The following is a 19,405-nucleotide window of genomic DNA, read 5'->3' as shown; positions in this document are numbered from 1 at the left end:
ACTCATTACAGTAACTTGAGTTACGTAATCAGATTACTTTTTTCAAGTAACTAATAAAGTAACACATTACTTTTAAATTTACAGCAAAATATCTGTAATACCTTATATGTAGACTAACTGTGTTAACTTAAGACCTCTTTATAATTAATCTGCTTAGAATATCAGACAGAATGTGGCAAAATAATACTAGATAAATCAATTATGGTTTAATGTGCAGGAGAGCCGAGGTCTGTTAATCAGACCTTACTGTGGTCAGACAGCAATTTTTTTTTTGGTCAGACAACTTGTAGTCAAGTTGAATGACCGAGTGGACTGTGGAGGCGCACTAATTCACAATAAATGAGAAAACAGCGCTACTCTCTGGTGAAATGCAGTAGCCATGTGGTTTCTACAATCTCTCTCTCTCTCTCTCTCTCTCTCTCTCTCTCTCTCTCTCTCTCAAATTAACATATTTAATTAAAATGTTAATTATTTGCTAAATTAGGCTTTATCAGCTTCATCTATTAGTCAACTAATATATTTATTAATATATAGGCTACCATATAACATAAGGACAAGACTTTTTCCACAGCATTGTAATATCATATGTATGAAAATTAAAGCATTTTGTCTCCATCTCCCCTTATGCGGCAACACTGTTACACTCTCAAAAAGTATGTGTTAATTAATAACACATTTTTTGTGTTATGGCTATTTTAACACATTTTGTGTAATTTTAAGTTGATCATGTGTAAAAATAAAAAGAAATAGAGAGAGAGAGAGAAACAACACGGTGTGTCCAACACAATATGTGTTAACTATCATCCAATCACATTGCTGCAAGAAGCAAGTTCGCGCCTCTTTTTCCATCGATGGACGACTTGGATGCACACGTCAGGTATTTCGATTTATTTTTTATTAGAAATTGTCAAATATAAATTGTCAAATGTATTTTATTATTGTTATTTTTTTAGTCGGTCAAATGTGCATTTAGTTGGCGACCTCTATACGGGTATTTTCCGTAGACGCGAGAGGCAGTGTTGAACAAGGCAGCAACCGCATCTTATAGTTAACGTTAGTGCTTCACAAATGATTTTTATTTCTCCCATGGTATACCAACATATACTCTCCTATTGAGTAAAGTGTCCCATAAAAAAGTTGCCTTAGTGTCATCATCTTTTTAGTAAGTTTTTTTAAAACCACTTAATATTATATAGCCGTACAGTCTTAAATAATTTGCAACTGATAGCCTAACAGAAAAGTGGATTTTTTTTTTTATATTTCTAAGAAGCACCTTTAAGTTTCATAAGTTTGCAATTTCAAATTAACTTAAAACGTGTCTGATAATGTTTAAAATGTCTTCTTGATAATGGGAATTACCTGACAGTCATCACAGTCATCTCCAGTCATCTCTACCCCCCCCCCCCCTCTCTCTCTCTCTCTCTCTCTCTCTCTCTCTCTCTCTCTCTCTCTCTCTCTCTCTCTCTCTCTCTCCCTCCCTCCTCCGTTTAACAGCATGTCAGAGCCTGTGGGATGGAGTTCCAGCACATTACTTTCCATCTGGATGCTGCTCTGAGCACCTTTAATGAAGACAGCTGCATCTCTCCAAACTTCACTAGACCCCGGAGTGTCCAACAAACACCTCCAAAGCTCTTTTAAAAGTAACTTTGCCTAAAAGTAACACAACCGAGGACATCAAGAGAGATCTTTTCACAGCCAAAGCATGAAGCTCCAATGCGTTTCTCTTCTTCTCTGCGCTTTACTCATTGGCGAGTGCTGCGGGTCTCGTCTGGACCGCTGGGTCAGAACTGGGCTTCAGTACCTGAAGCTCAACCTGTGCCGGAGGGTCTCCTTACCGGAGAGCGAGTGCAAGAAGATGTCCCACCTGCACCTGAGCGGGGTGGTCGTGTACGTGTCCGAGTCTGGCTCGGGCAAAGTGCTGGCGATCCTGCCGGATTCCTACTCGAGCGGTGCGCTGCAGTCCAAGCACAGCGGCTTCTCGGCGGACGCGAGCGCGGATGATGTGAGCAGGACGAATGAAGAGCTGTACCCCGGCGCGAGCGCGCATGACGCCGTGCTGCTACTGGACCCCAGTCCCGGAGAGAGTTTCGGACACCCGGTCGTTCTGTTCTATGTGGACTTCAACATAACCAAGAAGAAATGTGCTCATATGGACGGCATTTATCTGGGTGAGTGAACCGAATCTGATCTGTCAAACCTGAGAATTAAAATTATAAGTGCACAGAAATTTTGCTTTAGTGAATGAATATAAAATGATGTACAAAAATGACCATGCTACAAGTCTTGCTTTATAGTTCTTAATACTGAACCCAATAAATTAACCCATTCATTCCCTATTTTAAGAAGTTCCCAATGTAAGAAGTTTCAAAACAGTTGCAAGAGAGCAAAATAAATCAGATATCAGTAAGACCCAAATTATTTTGACTTTGATATTGTCAGTGAAAAGAGATTATCAAATAATAAATGCATAGTTCTTTTTTGTTTAGTTTGTTTAGTTTAAATGTAAAAATACTTTGAAATCGAATTGAACAATTTAATAAATGTAAATGGTCTGGCCATCAATGTGACTACTGACATGTTCACATGCACGATGAATTATATGAGACATAAGACATTAATAATAGACCCAAATATGTTTTACTGAACTCTGATACAGATATGGTATCATATTTTAAAGGGGCAAACTAGAATTAAACAGTTCTGTTCAAGACTTTTTACACCATCCAATATGGATAATGATAACTGTGTAAAATAGGTTACACCAACAAGTTCAAACCAAAAGTATTTTTTTATGTTACCAGTGTGATTAAACAAGTTCCTATCTTGAGAGTTCCAAATGATTATTTCTGTTTTAGTGCAGATTAGCTTCTATCAGGACAACTTACTAATTATAATGACATTATATGTCATTATAATCAATTACTATAATACCATAATAATATGTTTTTACAGAAGCTAAAATGGCACAAAATAATTACACATAAGTGGCATAAATTACACTGTACAAATACTATAATGCATAATATTTATTTACATTTTATCCATTGAAATAAAACACTTAAGGGATGGGCACTGAGGAACAGGAAAAACATCCTGCAGAAGTGAACAACAGTGAAGCATCACAGAAGCGTGCAGACACGCAAAGGTCTAGATCTGACTGTAAGTTGAGTAAAAGTCTTCCTCAGTGATTTCAAAAGTGAATTATAAAAAGCCAGTTTAGATGTTTTTGCAACACTTCAGGGCATAAACAAAGGTGACATGAAGCTGTGTGAATTGAAGCTGTGTCTGCACGAGGATCCGCTCTTAGGAAGTCGGGCCACAGACCCCCTGCAGGGAAAGTGGAGGGCAGACGCACGACTGAGCCGAGAGAGTCATGCATTCACAATAAGAGTGGTCAATAATTCATTCCTGACTGAGAGTTCAGTTCTTAACACTGGGTTCAGAGCCCAGCTGTGCCCCCGGTTCACTATAGTGAGGGGCACAAGTCAACCCATCACTAAACTTGAACATTTGTGCCATCACTGCTGAAAGAGACAAGAAAAGTTGTTGAGATAAAAGCTTATTCTAATACGTTTTATTTTCTATGCTCTTAAATAAAGGTTATTTATGGACATCAATGGTTCCATGGAGAACATTTAACATCCATTGAACCTTTCCTTTACTAAAAGGTTCTTTATAGTGGGAAAAGGTTTATTCAAATGTTCTTCACACTTAGAAAAATAAATGGCTATTTTAAGAACTGTTCACTGAAAGGTTATTTGGGGAACTAAATTTGGTTCTTCTATGGCATCGCTGTGAAACCCCCCTGTTTTTAAACTGACTGTTTTAAAGTATTAAAGTAATCAGATTGTCTTAAAGTCTCACATTGGCAGCTGATCTGCTAATAAAATCCAGAACAAAGTCATTTAATTTCAATATGATTTCATATGGGCTGCATCTGAAGCTGAAACATTATGCTTGAAGGAAGGAATCAAGAGATATCCATATCCAATACTAGGATCCTGGCTACTTAGATGTCATCATCTGGTGAATGTTTGAAGGCAACATAGATGTGTCCCTCACTGGCTATGATATCCCATAATCCTCTATGTTTGGTTAGGCCGTTTGTAGAAAAATAAAAATTGCAAATCAGTGTTGAATAAAGTACATTTACAAACGATATTTTCATCAAATTATTACTCCTCCTACACTGTACAAAAGTTGATCTTTTCATTTGTTTAATCTAAAATACAGCAAAACAGTAATATTGTAAACATGATCCTTCAGAAATCATTCTAATATGCTAAATTGGTGCTCAAGACACATTTCTTATTATTATCAATGTTGAAAACAGATGTGCTGCTTAACCGTTTCGTGGAAACCATGATATATTGTGTTTTTTTCAGGATTCTCCGATAAATCTGCCTTAAGCTTTGGACACAGCCATGGCAATTATGTAAATATATTTAAATAAACTCTCATTTAAAGACAATTCGTGAAGACTAAGCACACATGTTGTCCTCGAGCCTTCCTCAAATGAAATAGTTTCAAGAAATATATTTGGTAACTGAAGACTAAATGAAGCTCAGGAAGGGCTATAATGAGCAAACACATTAGAAATGACAAACAAAAAATGCTCTGGTTTACATATGAGCTCAAGGCAGCAAGGCTTGTGTGACTCAGTTCAAATCTGGAATCGTTTTCAAGTCTCGCTGTGTCCAAGCTTGACCATCTCATCTGAGGTTTTGGTGATAATCAGAGACTGGAATGAAAAGCTGGGTTTAGTTCTGGCCACATTTAAAATCATCCCAAGTCTCTCTGCGTTTTTGTAATGGGCCTCCGGATGCAACTGACCACAGAGAGAGACTCATTAGAGCTACTGATGCTCTCACATTCCCAAATCACGGCCAGCCAAGGAAACCTTTCATTATGAGAGGCAATTTTAGTTGTTAAGTGAAATGGATTTATAATGGCTTGTGATTACACCTCCTGCGCTGCTGTCCAATTCAGGCTTCCTCAGCGTGAAACTGATAAAAATTGCTTGGCGTCAATAGCCAAAGTGCGGCATGTGTTTGAATGGATAGTTTGGAGTTATGGCAGATTACCGAAGGAATGCAAGCTGCTCTGCCCAGACTGATGCTATGCCTGTTTAAAAGTCATTATTATTGCTTTTTCTGAAAGGACAGTTTCTCTTTGTCACTTTCTCAGGGTAGAAATTAGCATTGCAGGCTTTCTTATTAAAGCCAGGTGGACGATCACATGACAGCGGCGGAGCAATAAACCCTGGACAAATGACGCTGAATGTTCTCATCTATCCAGGTCATGGGGTTTTCACACAAACATCACGCAAATTTTGACACTGGCATGTTCTTGAATGATCACCAGGCAATAATACAAAAAGCATCCCTTAATATCAGGGATTGTTGCTTGGAAAAATGTTTCAATAAACAACTATAACTATCTAGGGCCAGGGTTTTTTAAACTTTTAGATGCTACGGACCCTCAAATATGATCATCCTTATCCTAAAATTTAAAAGGCGTATATATTTTATAAACACTGGAAAATCTAATGACTATTTAAAAAAATGTTCTAGTCTAATTTTATTTTTTACTTTTTTAAATAGTATTTCTCTAGGCTTTTCCACGGACACCCTGTCGCTCCCTTGCGGCCCCTGGTTGAAAACCCCAACTGATCCAGCTGATTGTATATGTACATTAACTGTTTCATGCAATATATCTATACAGGGGAGGAGTGCTTGACGATGGCTGTGAAAACACGCTGCCAGAACCAGCTGAAGCGGAGGAGGAGTCGAAGCGATCGCATGGTGAGCCGAGCGAGGGCCCGCAGGAGTGCGGTGGCAAGACCCAGCCGTGTGGAGCACAACAGCGGACTCTGTGAGATTCACTTTCTCCCTCTGGTTGTGGGAGTGAAAGACAGCAACCGAACACAACGCCTGCGCTGTGTAGGTGAGTCAGCAAATTGTGAAGTTGAACAGGTTTAATTATCTTTGGACTCTTAAGGAGCAAGCAATGGATGAATTTTGTTGCACTTTATTTCAAGGTGACGTAGTTACATACTCACTCAAATAAGTACTGAGAAATATTAATTAACTACATGTACTTACTATAGAGTTACGGTTAGGGTTTGGTTTAGAGTTAATTACTTGTAATTATTCATAATTTACTGTTATTACTTTAGTAAGTACATGTAGTAGCATGTAACTGTGTCACCTTAAAATAAAGTGTTACCAAAAAAATGTTTTTGTTGTTGTTGCTGTCACAGAGACAAGTGTGATTTCCTAGAACACCTATTTAAGTAAAATAAAAATTTTTTTACTACAAAATAATTGTCAGTACTTTTAAAGTCATTTTGGAATAAAAGTTGGAAGTTATTTCGCAATATTTCTGTTTAATAATTCCAGTTATTAACTCCTAATAACTGACCATTGTTAATATCTTAATGCAAAAATAATCTGAAAAATATAGCTGCAAACAGCAAATATGGGGTTCAAGCATTTTAAGACCTTCATGCCAACTATGCTGTTAAGGTCTAGGCCAACCCGAAATGTAGGGCTGACAGCCTGACACCATAAAATATCCATGATGGAGAATATGCAAAAACACATTCACAAAAGAATGAAAGGCTTAAACAATAATACTTAATATAGACTAAGCATGCTTACACACACACACATGCACACATTTTGTTTTACAGATACAGATATTTGAAATATATGATGGGTATCAAAATGTTTACTGCAAGTGTCCTCTGTAAAACAATTGTCAAAACTAATGTTTCGATAGATATGAAGAGATGGATTTTGATAAAATATGATTGTATATGTTATAATAGTGATTTTATAATTTCTAAATATGAATTATAGAAACACATTAGTAAGTAGTAAGAAAGACTATTATAACCAGCAGAGGACCAATATACTTTTCAGGTGTCATTGCAATCATAATGTGATATTGCAAAATATGATGCATAAAATGAAAAATTGAAGAGGTAAATTTTGACAAAGTCATTTGTAATGTTATTTTAATGATTTTATAAAGTTTAAATGTGATTTCAAATGCAAAATCCTTGAAAATGAGCCAATGAGTGCTATCCTCTGCTATTGTGTGGTGGTTTTGTGTTTTAGATATAGATATTTAACCCCTTTATAGGCAAAGATTGCAGATGGCCCCAGATTATTGTTGTTAAACATTCACTGCATTTTAAAACATCACACTCTTACTTGATCTGGACAAACTTGAGTATCATTAGAAAGATTAAAGACTCCAGCTTTGATATTTGACCTCTGTTTATGATAAAACTAGGTTGCAGTGACATTCATATCTTAATTTATATCAGGATTTCTAAATAATCAATCTGTAATGTATGATATTTGAAATAGAATATCAACACTCATATGAATTCACTCATGTCTACTGCGGTTTATTTGTGTTCACATACATGCAGACAGCGTCCGTTAGGGCACCTAGTTCAAAAGTGTGCATATTTGGAATATATTGATTTATTACCACGTTTGCAAAATATTTTGTCATATAGAATACCTTTTTTTATTTCCCACTGAATTATGCAATGTGAAGAGCTGAAAGAGCTTTCAGAGCGAGCTCTGTCTCTCCTCTTCCTAATTTGCATCAGTTTATGACTCGACACATTCATTTGATCTCTACAGCTGTCAATCATTGTACGTGAGTCAACATAACCATAATCCTGCCCTTTGCATGACACTGTCTCGTACAATTTCTTGCCCTGTGCTCTGTGAAGAACGAACCAAAGAAACATTTCTACACTTGAAATAAGAAGCTAATAAACACACAAATAAGATGGTTGATGGTTTGTGTGATTTTCATATTTCAGTATTTTCATATGAATAAAGAATGTTTACATTATACATTCTAAACAGGTGTAGCGATTAGCCGCACACTGTAAAACCCAACAAGTTCAGCTAACTCAAAACATTTGAGGACACCGATTACCTCAATTCAATTAATGTGATAAAAAGTACTCTGAACTTATTTTAATTGAGTCCACTAAAACAAGGATATTTCTTAATACACAATTAAACTTCACTGCATTCAAATACTTTATATAACGGAAACTATACTGAGTAAAACCACTGAAATTACAAACTTTAAATGAACTCAGAGTGCTTGCAGTTACTGCTAGCTCACAATATCCCACACAAAGTCAAATCCAATAACTTAAGCTAACTACAGCTAATAACATTTGAGGACACCGATTACCTTAATTTTTTTTATATATTTTTTTAGAAACCAATAGTTATGAGTACTCTGAAGTTATTTCAGTTGAGGTCACTAAAAGAAGACATACATTGCAGTCAAGAAATTAAGTGATTAAAGTGATTAGTGATTACATTAGTGAAGAACACCTGCTGCTAATGAGAAATTACGAAAGAGAAACACAGAAACTACAACTGACTTCATCCTAACATACTGTAAGATCCATTGTTGTGACAATCAGATTTAAAAACCTCTGTGGTATTATGCTGACTCACACAGAGATTAAGAATCAGCATATGCATCTCAACGATGGTGACATTAAAAGTTTCATGTCGCAGTGCATGCTGGGTACCAGCACAGGTACTCACCCAGACTCCCAGCATGCATTGTAGCGCAAATAATTTTATCACCATGGCTGAGATTTATATGCTGATTCTTGATGTCTGTGTGAGTCTAAGTGATGCCATAGATCAGGGATAGGCAACTCCGGTCCTGGAGGGCCACTGTCCTGCAGAGTTTAGCTTCAGCCCTGATAAAAACTCACCTGCCTGTATCTATCTAGTAATCCTGAAAACACTGATTGCCTTGTTCAGGTGTGTTTAATTAGGGTTGGAGCTAAACTCTGCAGGACAGTGGCCCTCCAGGTTGCCTCCAGGATAGTTGCCTATCCCTGCCATAGATGATAACTTTTTGTGCACAAACTGTTAAATCTTTTACTTTATCTGTTTGCCACAAAACTGCTGACTCTTATGTTGTAGAATCACAGTTTTACTATAATGAATAAAACTAATAATACATCACCTGCTTCACAAAAGAAAGCTATTAGTTTGACATTACTTTTCAGCTGTTATTTTGTCAATGGAGCAAATTACATGAATATTGTGTGTATGTGTGAAAAACAACGTGATTACAGAGGCATAAAACTAATTAACGCCAACTAGGGGCCGATTTCTTTAAAAATTCTTACAGAACTCTAGAGCCACGAGTCGAACATGCTCACTGAGTTTCGTTCTGATCAGCCTCCGGTAACCTTGTCTGATAGCTACTCAAATTTCATTGGCGGCCATGTTTTATGAGATACGCCATTGTCCTCATAGACTATCGTGGCACCCCGTACAAAGACAGCGCATGCCAATTTTCAAGTCATTTGTGCTAATGGTTGGGTGGTTATAGACATTTTTATATTTTTTGGAGCCACCAAGTGGCCAATCGTCACGTTTTTTATCAAGTGACCTCAGATTGAGCTCATATGTGTCCCGAGTTTGGTGAAAATATCTAGTTCCGTTCATGAGTTATAGCCATTTTTGTAAAAGTGGCCACTGACATATAGAACATTTTGGCACCCCCTAGCGACCGTGCAGCAAAATTTCGAATTTTCTTGATAATTATTGACAATCAGACTCCAGAGAATCTTGCTGCACTGGTTTGGTTCCAATCGGGCTAAAATGTAGGTATTTCACAAAATCCAAAATTACTCAAAATTGTCGCCTGAAGGGTGAGCAAATTCGAGGCAGGCATTTTGTCCGTCTTGAGCCAAGGATTCAAGACACTTGAGCCTACACCTAACGGTTTAGGAGTTATGAGCCATTTCATACTTTTGACCGCTGTATCGCCCCGTCAGGCCGATCGGGGCGGGCCTTGGTGACGTTGTAGGCGGTGTGAGTACTACCAGCCCTCAAAGTTTCAAGTCTCTACGACTTACGGTTTGGTATGCCCGATCACTTTTAGCGGAGAATGCTAATCCTTGGAAAAATTAACAATAACAATATGTTTCAGCGCTGCGCGCTTGAGCCCCTAATAAAAAGGGCCTAAAAAAGGCCTATAAAAAAAACTATAGGGTCTCAGAACTTGATGTTTGAGCTGCTGGTTACAAAAACTTTATCAAGCATTTTAACAAAGACAGCTTTTTGTACTTTCAGGTCATTTATCATGGAAAAATCAAGCGCTGCACGCTTGAACCCCTAATAAATGAAAGACATACAATATAGTTTATAGAATAACTTTCTAATGGCCAGCTAAATAAACTATGTATGCTTATTAATAATAATGGCATTTACATAACAAATCTTGTTATATTGTGGTTTCGTATATTGATCGTTTAAATTACAACGATTCATTCTGACGTTGATAGTGTTGCCATTGAAATGCATAATTCCGAGTAGAAATATTTCTTAATATTTCAGTTTAATAATTCCTATAACTGACTATTGTTAATGTCTAAATAATGCTATTATCTGAAAATAAACAAAAGACATAAAATAGTTTAATGTACACTGTAAAAAAGTATATGATCAATAAGTTGACATGTTTTTACATCGCTTTAACTCATCAAAATAAGTTAAGCAATTTTCAACTTTTTTTTAAAGTTATACAAGATTAAAATAATTTTTAAAAGTCAGTGTAATGTTATTTAAGTTTTACAGTGTAAATAGCCTATCTTTTTGACAATGTTCAAGCATTTCCATAACAACTGTTACTTGTTATATTGTGGTTTCGTCTGTTGATCGCTCAAATTACACAGATTCATTTTGGCGTTAATGTTGATGTTAATTGCTTAATTCTGAGTCTGAGTGCACAAACGGCTCAGAATAGAACGTCTGAGTTATCTAGTAATTCAGCAGCATAAAGGAGTGGTCACATTAGCGATATTTTGATGAAATTTCATGGGCAAAAATGTCCATAGTCATACTTTCAAATCAAGCACACTTTGTCAGACAGAAACAAAGTGGCGAATTTGTGTAATACTGATGAGAAATCAGCACGTGGAAATCTTTCGCCCTCATGCAAAATTCCCAATTGCACAGATTCCTAAAGGAATAACTCAACCGCAAAAATGTGCTGAATGGTACATGTGACCGCACCTTAAATGACAGTACAATATTTAGTGTTAACCATGTCATATTTGGGTCATACTGAAATTCTTCTCTCCTACTTTTTGATCCTGCGCACTTGAAACCTAAAGCTAAGTGATGTGGTTGTTGCTGTAGATCACCCAGACTTTGCCAGATGCCCACAGCCTTTGCCACTGACCAGCCCCAGCGCGCCCATCTCCAGCTGCGAGCTCAATAAAAACACCCGACGGTGCCATCAGCAACGCCTGGCCACACACCTGTCCTGCCGCCTCTACCAGACCTGTGATCATGCAGTTCTCTTGTCAGGTACAAAAACACAGACTCAAAGAACTCGTTTGTATGATCTGACCCTAGATCCGCTTATTGATGTTTGAAATGCTGCATGGACGAATACTTGGACTTATCAGCTGTCTCAGGAATGCAGCTCTTTTAACGTAACCTTTGACCTGTGCACGTGCAGGTGGCTGGCAGGAGCAGATAACATACCAGCGGCATGCGCAGAACCTGCAGCTCTTCTACCAGATGCTGAGGAACAACGGCTTCCATAAGGACCACATAAAGACGTTCTTTGCTGGGAACGGACAGGTAGCAGGTCAGAGGACATTTCAAGTCGTTTCATATTTTATTGAGGTATGCTTTACATTCAGGTTCAATAATTGCCTTTATTTCCACAGCTAAAGAGACAGAGGGGATGTATCCAGCCACAGAGAAAGAGGTGATCAGGAACCACATTTCCTACATCTGCCGAAAGCAGCACTGCGTGGATTCTCTGGTTCTGTACTTGAACAGCCCCACGCGCAACGACGGCACCATGCTGCTTTGGGACCGCAATAACAACGGCATTGTGAGTGTGTGTGTGCGTCTGATCAGACATTCCGATGGTCATGTACCGTAGTATAACTAGTGCTGCATCGGGACTGGATACACTTAAGTTAATGTTCAAACTTCTAGTGTCACAAAAAAAACAACAAAAAAAAAAACATGAACAATCACTACAGAACACAACAATCTGCCCAATTTTTACAGTCGCCTCGGTTCCCAAAGCATTTTTCTCTTTCATTTTGTCAAAGATTTACATTTTTATTAGAAATGACAATTAGAAGAGTTATATAAAAAAAGACTAAATGTACAAGAATTGTGTATGAGGCAACAAACTACTCATCCCATGAAGCATTTTGAATGATGTAATCAAGTCAAAAGCAATGATATAATAAAAAAAAAACGATCAAAAAACCTTTAGAATTATACAAATACACAGATATATACAATACAGTACAGAAATTAATACTTTTATTTGGCAAGGATGCACTAAATTGATCAAAAGTGACAGTTTTTTCGTTTATATTGTTACAAAATTTCTCTATTTCAAATAAATGCTGTTCTTAAGAAATGTTTCTTGAGCAGCAATTCAGCATATTAGAATGATTTCTGAAAGATCATGTGACACTGAAGACTGGAGTAATGATGCTGAAAATTCAGCTTTGCCATCACAGGAATAATGTAATAATAAGGAATAAAATAAAATAAAAAATAAAATAAAATTGTAGATTGAAGAGATACAATCAGATTGTGTCATTTGATAAAGTGCTTGGAAGCAAGAGAACTTTTGGCACAAATTCCATGTCTGCAGGAACAGCAGCTTCTCTGAACACAGGATTTCTTTCTTTATGACTACGATTAGTGTAGTTCACTCAGAATGAAGCCATTTTCCTTAAAAAGGAAATTGAAATCGCACTGATTTACGGCTTTCTACAGAAGCATACTTTGTAACTTAATCTCGGACATCACGGTAGGTCTGTTTTTAATGGTCTATTCGTTACCATAAAAAAAAATCTATTTCTAATGGAGTTTTTTTTATTTTTTTATTTGTAACTTTCAGAACCTCACTGTTGAGCTCTGAAGTGGTTTAAACCCTGTTTTAAAGAAAAGAAATTCTTAGCTCAGTGGATTTCTTGTAACAGGATTGTATTTTCACAGTCAGGCCTACTATGTTATTCTGAAGGTGCTGCTGAGGTAGATTTGTTTTAAATGTGGGGTTCCTGGAAGCACAGAGAGGACAGATGAATAAGAAGAGTTTAGGAATCTCTTATCTTCCCGTAAATGAATCCAACGTGTTTCCCCAAGCCCACCACTTCAAAGCGCCCACTAACCAAAGGATAAAAGTATTACGCTAATGGTAGATGACTTCTGGTTGACTCTCATCTGTTCATTTGGTTTCATTTCTTGGAAGGGATGAATATGTAGACACTCTGCACTTTGGTGGATCTTGTGTTACGAGTATTTTTAGTGCTGCTAATGAGAACGCCACCTGTGCAGCAAACATCCAAGAAGGGGATGCTTTATCAAACCGTATTCCCTTAACCCACACGGACAACCCAGAGCAGACTCCTCGCTTAACAAGAAAGATGAGAGAGATTAGATCGAATTTCATAGAGAAATATGGCACAATCTTAAGTCCCCAATCTTATTACTAAACACAGACAGGTCCTTTTATCAACTCACAATAGATCAGCCATCCACCTCATGCCTCTTTCATCTATCATTAATACAATCATTCCAGAAACTGTGCGCACATTTAATTATATTGCTTTTATAAAGTACTCTCATGTTGCCTCACCAAAATCCCACAATCCTTTGCAAAAAGGTGGTCAGTAATCCCGGCCATATGTTTAGAGCGGGGCAAACAGAAGAGAGCAGACTGCACAGTAAAGCCCACCCTTCCATGACAATAGGGACAGACTCTCTAGGGACAAAGGCAACAACCTGATCCCCAGACAGGGATGTAGTGACAAAGGGGGGCTTGAGAGACAAGGACCACACAGGATCAGGGCCACCAGACGCTCGGCTTCCCACAGGAAAGCTGCTCATTTCTTCTTAAAGTAGAAAGAGTTCGACAAACTGTTCATTTCAACAACTGCCATTAGCATGAATGTCAGGACAAATGAATGTCAGCTTGAAGATCCTTACAGTCATTTTAGTGAGAAAACTGAAAAACTAATTAAGAGAAAAATGAAGATAAGAGGGAAAATATAAAATCAATGTAATATTATTCTCTCATAATTGATATTATAATATTATGAATAGAATATTTTTTTTATGAATAGTAATATACACTGTTAGGGTTAGTAATCTATATTTTAAGGAATTGTAAGAAATGAATACTTTTATACAGCAAGGAAAGGATCCATTAAATTGATCAAAAGTGATGGAAGACAATATATAATGTTTAATGTATAATGTTACAAAAGATTGCTATTTCAAATAAATACGGTTCTTTTGAAATGTGTATTCATAAAAATAAGCTTTAAAGGGAAAATTCGGTCATTATTAACTCACCCTCATGTTGTAATAAATTGCATTATAAGTGAAACTATCTATAAAACATATCATAATGTATGACAGGAAAGCTCTATATGATATGTTTTTTTTTTCTCCAGGCAGATCTGAAGGAGCGTTACTCCGTGGGGGAACTGTTGGCAGATCTAGCCGGATGCAAGGCCAGTCGGGTGCTGCTCTTTGTGGAGCAGAGCTACAGTGGAGCCCTCAGCAAGAGACTGATGGGATCTCTCAAACACGTCAATGTCGTGCTGCTCAACGGGCTGCCCTGGGTGCAAACAGCTGAGTTCTGGTCCTCTCTGCACCCATCTGACTGCCTCATAGACCACTTCAGTAAGGTGAGACTTTAGAAGCCTTTACACAGCCATACTTTATGAATCTGGGCTGTTCGGATCACTCCGTTATAAACTTTTTTACCTTATTTTGAATGTAAAAGCGGGTGCGACCATTTGTAACTTGAATGCGTCTTGCTTCTGGGATCATCCGCATCCAGTTATTTTAGCTGTACAAAAACAGTCCGTTATGCTTCTTGATATAGTATTTATTAATAATCGTAGTTTTACAATTTACTGCACTGTTAATGAAAGAGCTAACATGATCAAACAATGAACATATCTATGTTTATTAACTAACGATAAAGATTAATATTAAATGAATGGCTCACTGTTGAATTAACATTAACTGATGGGAACTTATTGTAACGCATTACTGAAATTCCTACAGCTGCTCTTTTCTTTGTGAAAAGTGAAAGGGGATAGAGACTGTCAAACTCCAAAATGACAAAGTAGTTCTACGTTTATAACCTACATCCTACGACTCGTGTACTTTACTCTGCTAAGTCTTATTACACATGTTCTGTGGAACAGACCCAAATCCAAAAAGCCATTTCTAACTGAAATATGGTCACAAGACAAATGGTTTGGCGTCGATGTGTTATTCTTGTAGTCGATACAACTATTAGATTTCAGTTCTTCTGTGGAATAACAACTCATATTTCTGTCTGTTTTTGCACACAAAGCTATCTTATGACTTGAAGACTTTAAACTGGTTCTCTCTTCCCTTAATCCATCACTAGAGTTCTGTGACGTCCCGACTGGGTGATGCTGCTCTGGGTCTGGTGAACGTGACTTTGGCCGGTGCTCCGTGTAACTCCACCCCACCCCTCACCGAGGCCGAGATGAGGAAGGAGTACATGGGCTGCCAGAACCTGCCTACAGCTCTGTGGTACCAAAAACGGCCCAAGAACGACAACAGCAACTGACCGCTTCCAGGGCGCTTCCTGACAACTCTATACGTAATTCGGACACTCCAGTGGAGTACTTCCATGGAAAACAAGTACCAATGAGTAGTCCTAGAAGTATGATTTTGTATAATGCACAAACTTCAAATCCATGACCAGCCCTTTCCTCTCACAAACACACACACAAGATCTACCTGTGTGTGCGCACTTAATTCACCTCTATGATGCACACAGACCCTGACAAGCTGTTGAGGAACGGAGACTACATAATGTGTGCTTAAGAAGAGACGGTTATGCAGGACAGAGAGAGAAAGCGTCTGACATGTCCTCACTGTGAACCCCAGTTCCGCCGCTTGCCGCTCCGTAGAAGGCGTCCCGTGGGGAGCGTCCCAAGCAAACTTCTCCTCTCTCCGCCTGCCGCGGGGGTTCAGCGCAGGGGCATCCGCGCTCCTTTACCAGAGTGCTCTTCCGTGGGTCACTGCACAGGGCGCGCCTGGAACTGAACAATGGTGACAAGGCCACTCTGAAACACACCTCACACTCACTTGAACATTTCAGGACAAATCTCCTTGTCCCTCTTTCAGCTCAATTAGGGACAGGGCGGTCCAGCATGATTTAGTAATGAGAAATGTTCCCTCACCACGTCTGGACCCTAGCAGACACTGGGCTCTGCAAGCATGTATTTAAGTCAGACCTCTTATTCCACGCCGAACTAACCACTCTGTCCACAGTATTACCTTATCGCCGCAAACATTTAAACGCCAACCACTGATAATGTTGACAGTGATGAGAAGGTATTTCAGGCTCCACGCCAGCTCCTGTGGGAATTCATACACATTCTTCAGAAATTACATACAGTAGGACGACATTTTTCCGCAGTGCATCTACACTCTTCAGAAACATACACTAACATTCAAAAGTTTGGGGTCGGTAAGATTTTTTAAAATGTTTTTGAAAGAAGTATCTTATGCTCAACAAGGCTGCATTTATTTGATCAAATATACAGTATAAATGGTTAAATTGTTAAATATTACAATTTAAAAACAAATCTCTTAATTTATTTTCATCCTTCAGAAATCCTTCTAATATGCTGATTTGGTGCTCAACAAACATTCATTATTAATGTTGAGAACAGTTTAAATAGAACAGCATTCATTTGAAGTCACATTATAAATGCCTCTACTCTAACTTTTGATCAATATATGTATCCTTACTGAATAAAATTAGTACGTACTTAAAAAAACACATACTAACGCCAATTTTTTCAACCAACTTCCACATGGACTCCAATTCCTTCTTGCTTTCCCCATTATATTGATGTGAGCAGGTCAAAGCCCCATGAAACGTCAGTGCATTATAGTCGATCATTAACTCTACGTCCAAGCCTAAATCATTACAGATAAATATCTGTTTTTGTATAGTTCAGAAATGTGTTATCCTGTAAATATTTCTGTCATGTTCTACTTAATGAATGAATTATAATGTCAGTTGTCTTAAAGGAATATACATGTACTTGTTTGTGTTAAACCGTAGCTGGAGTGAAAAGATGTAAATACTCTAAATAAATTAACTTTTGTACATAGCCAGGGTTGTATTTATTTCCAAACTTTTGTTTTAAAATGAAGTACTTGACCAACTTGTGCACATTCCACATGAAAAAAGAAAAGAAAAAGAAAAACATTACAAAATTCAGCTAATGTTTTCATGAAATGCAGCAGCCAAAATCATTAGAGGGTATCTTCAGGCTACAGAGTCAGACTATTCTTTGCATTCCTGAATGTTTCTATGGTTCATGTAAGTCCTTTAAATATCTTTCACCTTTAGAAAAGCAATTTAAAAATAGTTATATCAAATTCAATACATTCAAAAAAAGAAAGTTTTCCAAATAATATGGAAAGACACCAAAAAGAAAAGTTTACTGTATGTCAAACATATCCCTTTAAGTTCAGCATGTCATTAATATTAAAATACTGGTTTAATGTACAGTAGATGAGCATTTTCCATAAAAAAATGGAATATATAAAAAAATGATCTCAAACTATAAATGTGAACAACAGAGATATGATAGAGCTTTGGACTGGTGTAAAGAGGAATACATTGTTTATTTGGTTTGGTAAAGCATCCACACTTTGGTGAAAGTTTTTGACCATGAGCATGTTACCTACAGTTCCCATATTTAGAAATTCCTATATTTATGAAAATAGAGATACTTCCATTCCTCCTCAGTCTACTGTGATGAATAAGAGTGTAAACAAAGGAAGCGATATAAAAACACAATGTAACAGAAATGACTGAATATAGTCACCACATGACCGTATTTTTATACTACTGCTGCTAAACATTAAAGGGATACTACACCAAAAAAAAAAAAAAAAAAATTCTGTTATCATTTACCGTTCTTCTGTGGGAAATAAAAGGAGATCTTTTGAGAACCGTCTCAGTGTTTGTTTGTTTTTCTCCATACAATGAAAGTCAACAAGGACCAAAGTCTAGTTACAATCATTCTTCAAAATATTGTCTTTATTTTCCACAGAAGAAATAAAGTCATTCAGATTGGAATGACATGAGGGTGGGTGAATGACGACAGGACTAACCCTTTAACATATCTAGAGGTACTCAATGATTGGTTGATCTTTAAGCAGACCTGTGTAATTGTTCCCTGAGAAACACTCTTGTTAGTTCATTACTTCAGTGCAGTCTGGTGCCCCTCTGTCTGAGATGAAGTTTGGAGCTCAGTGGGTTCTTTTACCATTTTCCTGATTGATTTCACCCATCATCATTCATCATCGCTGCTCCATCAGCTTCAGCCGCTCTGCTATGGCTCCTGCGGTTGTTCTTCTGTGGAGACCTCTGACTCTGGGGTTTGCTGCTGTTTTAACCACATAGCAGCGTACAGTCCCCCCATGGCCAGCAGCTCCTCATGCCTACAGACAGAAAGCAGTCAGAGACATTAGCAGACAGACCACAAGAAAAATTGCAACATTAAATATGGTGGCTGTAGAGTCTAAAACACACTGCACCGATAGACGTCGACCAGCGGCGACAGACATTTCATTGGGTTTCATTGTTGGTTTTCGCCAATTGAACATGTTGAATCTGCATTTGTCAGGTCGTGGAATTTCTCAAAAGTGACGTCCATGGTCCTTGTTGGTCAGTGTTAGTCGGTGGAATGTGAATTGGCCTTACACCTTGGAAGCTACACCTTTCAGTGTTTATTTAAAAAAAAATGGGAGTTAAACTTTAGCACAGCCAACAGTTTTTGATATTTCTGACATTCCCAATTAAAATAGGGGATTTGCTTGACTGTAAACTAGACAGAAAACAGCAGCCCAGGGAATTGCAAAGATGGCTGCCAAAGCGGATTGGCTCACCTAAAAAGGACTTTAGAGCAATTTAACTTCACAGGGGGCCGGGGAAGCCAAATTAAAGCTTTCCTCTGGCTCCAGAAATCACTTAAAGGCAAGGAAACTCTCAGCACCATCACCATTCTCTTTCTTTTCTTTTCTCAGATTGCTAAAACAGAGTTAGGAGGGTGGGTCTAGGGTCAAGTTTGTTGAGGCATCAATTACTTGGAAGTATGACATCAAAAGTGAAGCAGACACAGTATGGGGCACTGAACTCTGGGAATGAGAGTGTGGAAAATGTTCTCATCATAATGGAAGGTCACACCAGAAGTTTTAAACAGAAACCAGCAAAAGCAGATTATTCCCTGTATAAATTAAAAACACGGCCAGTTCTTATCCTT

General features: G+C 37.8%; 2 protein-coding genes across 3 annotated transcripts in view; one reads left to right on the top strand and one right to left on the bottom strand.

The window, feature by feature from the left end:
• Positions 1-1,500: 1,500 nt before the first annotated feature.
• LOC311087946 (uncharacterized protein) lies at positions 1,501-17,239 on the top strand. Its single transcript, XM_084121469.1, has 7 exons — positions 1,501-2,168; positions 5,725-5,946; positions 11,220-11,390; positions 11,545-11,676; positions 11,759-11,928; positions 14,522-14,758; positions 15,496-17,239. Exons 1-7 carry the CDS (start codon positions 1,703-1,705, stop codon positions 15,679-15,681), a joined length of 1,584 nt encoding a protein of 527 aa, XP_083977595.1. The 5' UTR covers positions 1,501-1,702; the 3' UTR covers positions 15,682-17,239.
• Positions 17,236-19,405, bottom strand: part of abcb6b (ATP binding cassette subfamily B member 6 (LAN blood group) b) — a 39,319-nt gene continuing 37,149 nt past the window's right edge. For both annotated transcript variants that reach the window (XM_084121467.1, XM_084121466.1), the window contains exon 18: positions 17,236-18,584. In XM_084121467.1, coding sequence (XP_083977593.1) covers positions 18,476-18,584 — 109 coding nt within the window. In that variant the 3' untranslated portion in view covers positions 17,236-18,475. The remainder of the gene's footprint in view (positions 18,585-19,405) is intronic.

The sequence above is a fragment of the Abramis brama genome (genome assembly GCF_963993115.1).
Source record: "Abramis brama genome assembly, chromosome: 8".
Lineage (NCBI taxonomy): Eukaryota > Metazoa > Chordata > Actinopteri > Cypriniformes > Leuciscidae > Abramis > Abramis brama.
The sequence above is the reverse complement of the archived record's forward strand: the minus strand, read 5'-3'. Positions and strand labels throughout refer to the sequence as shown.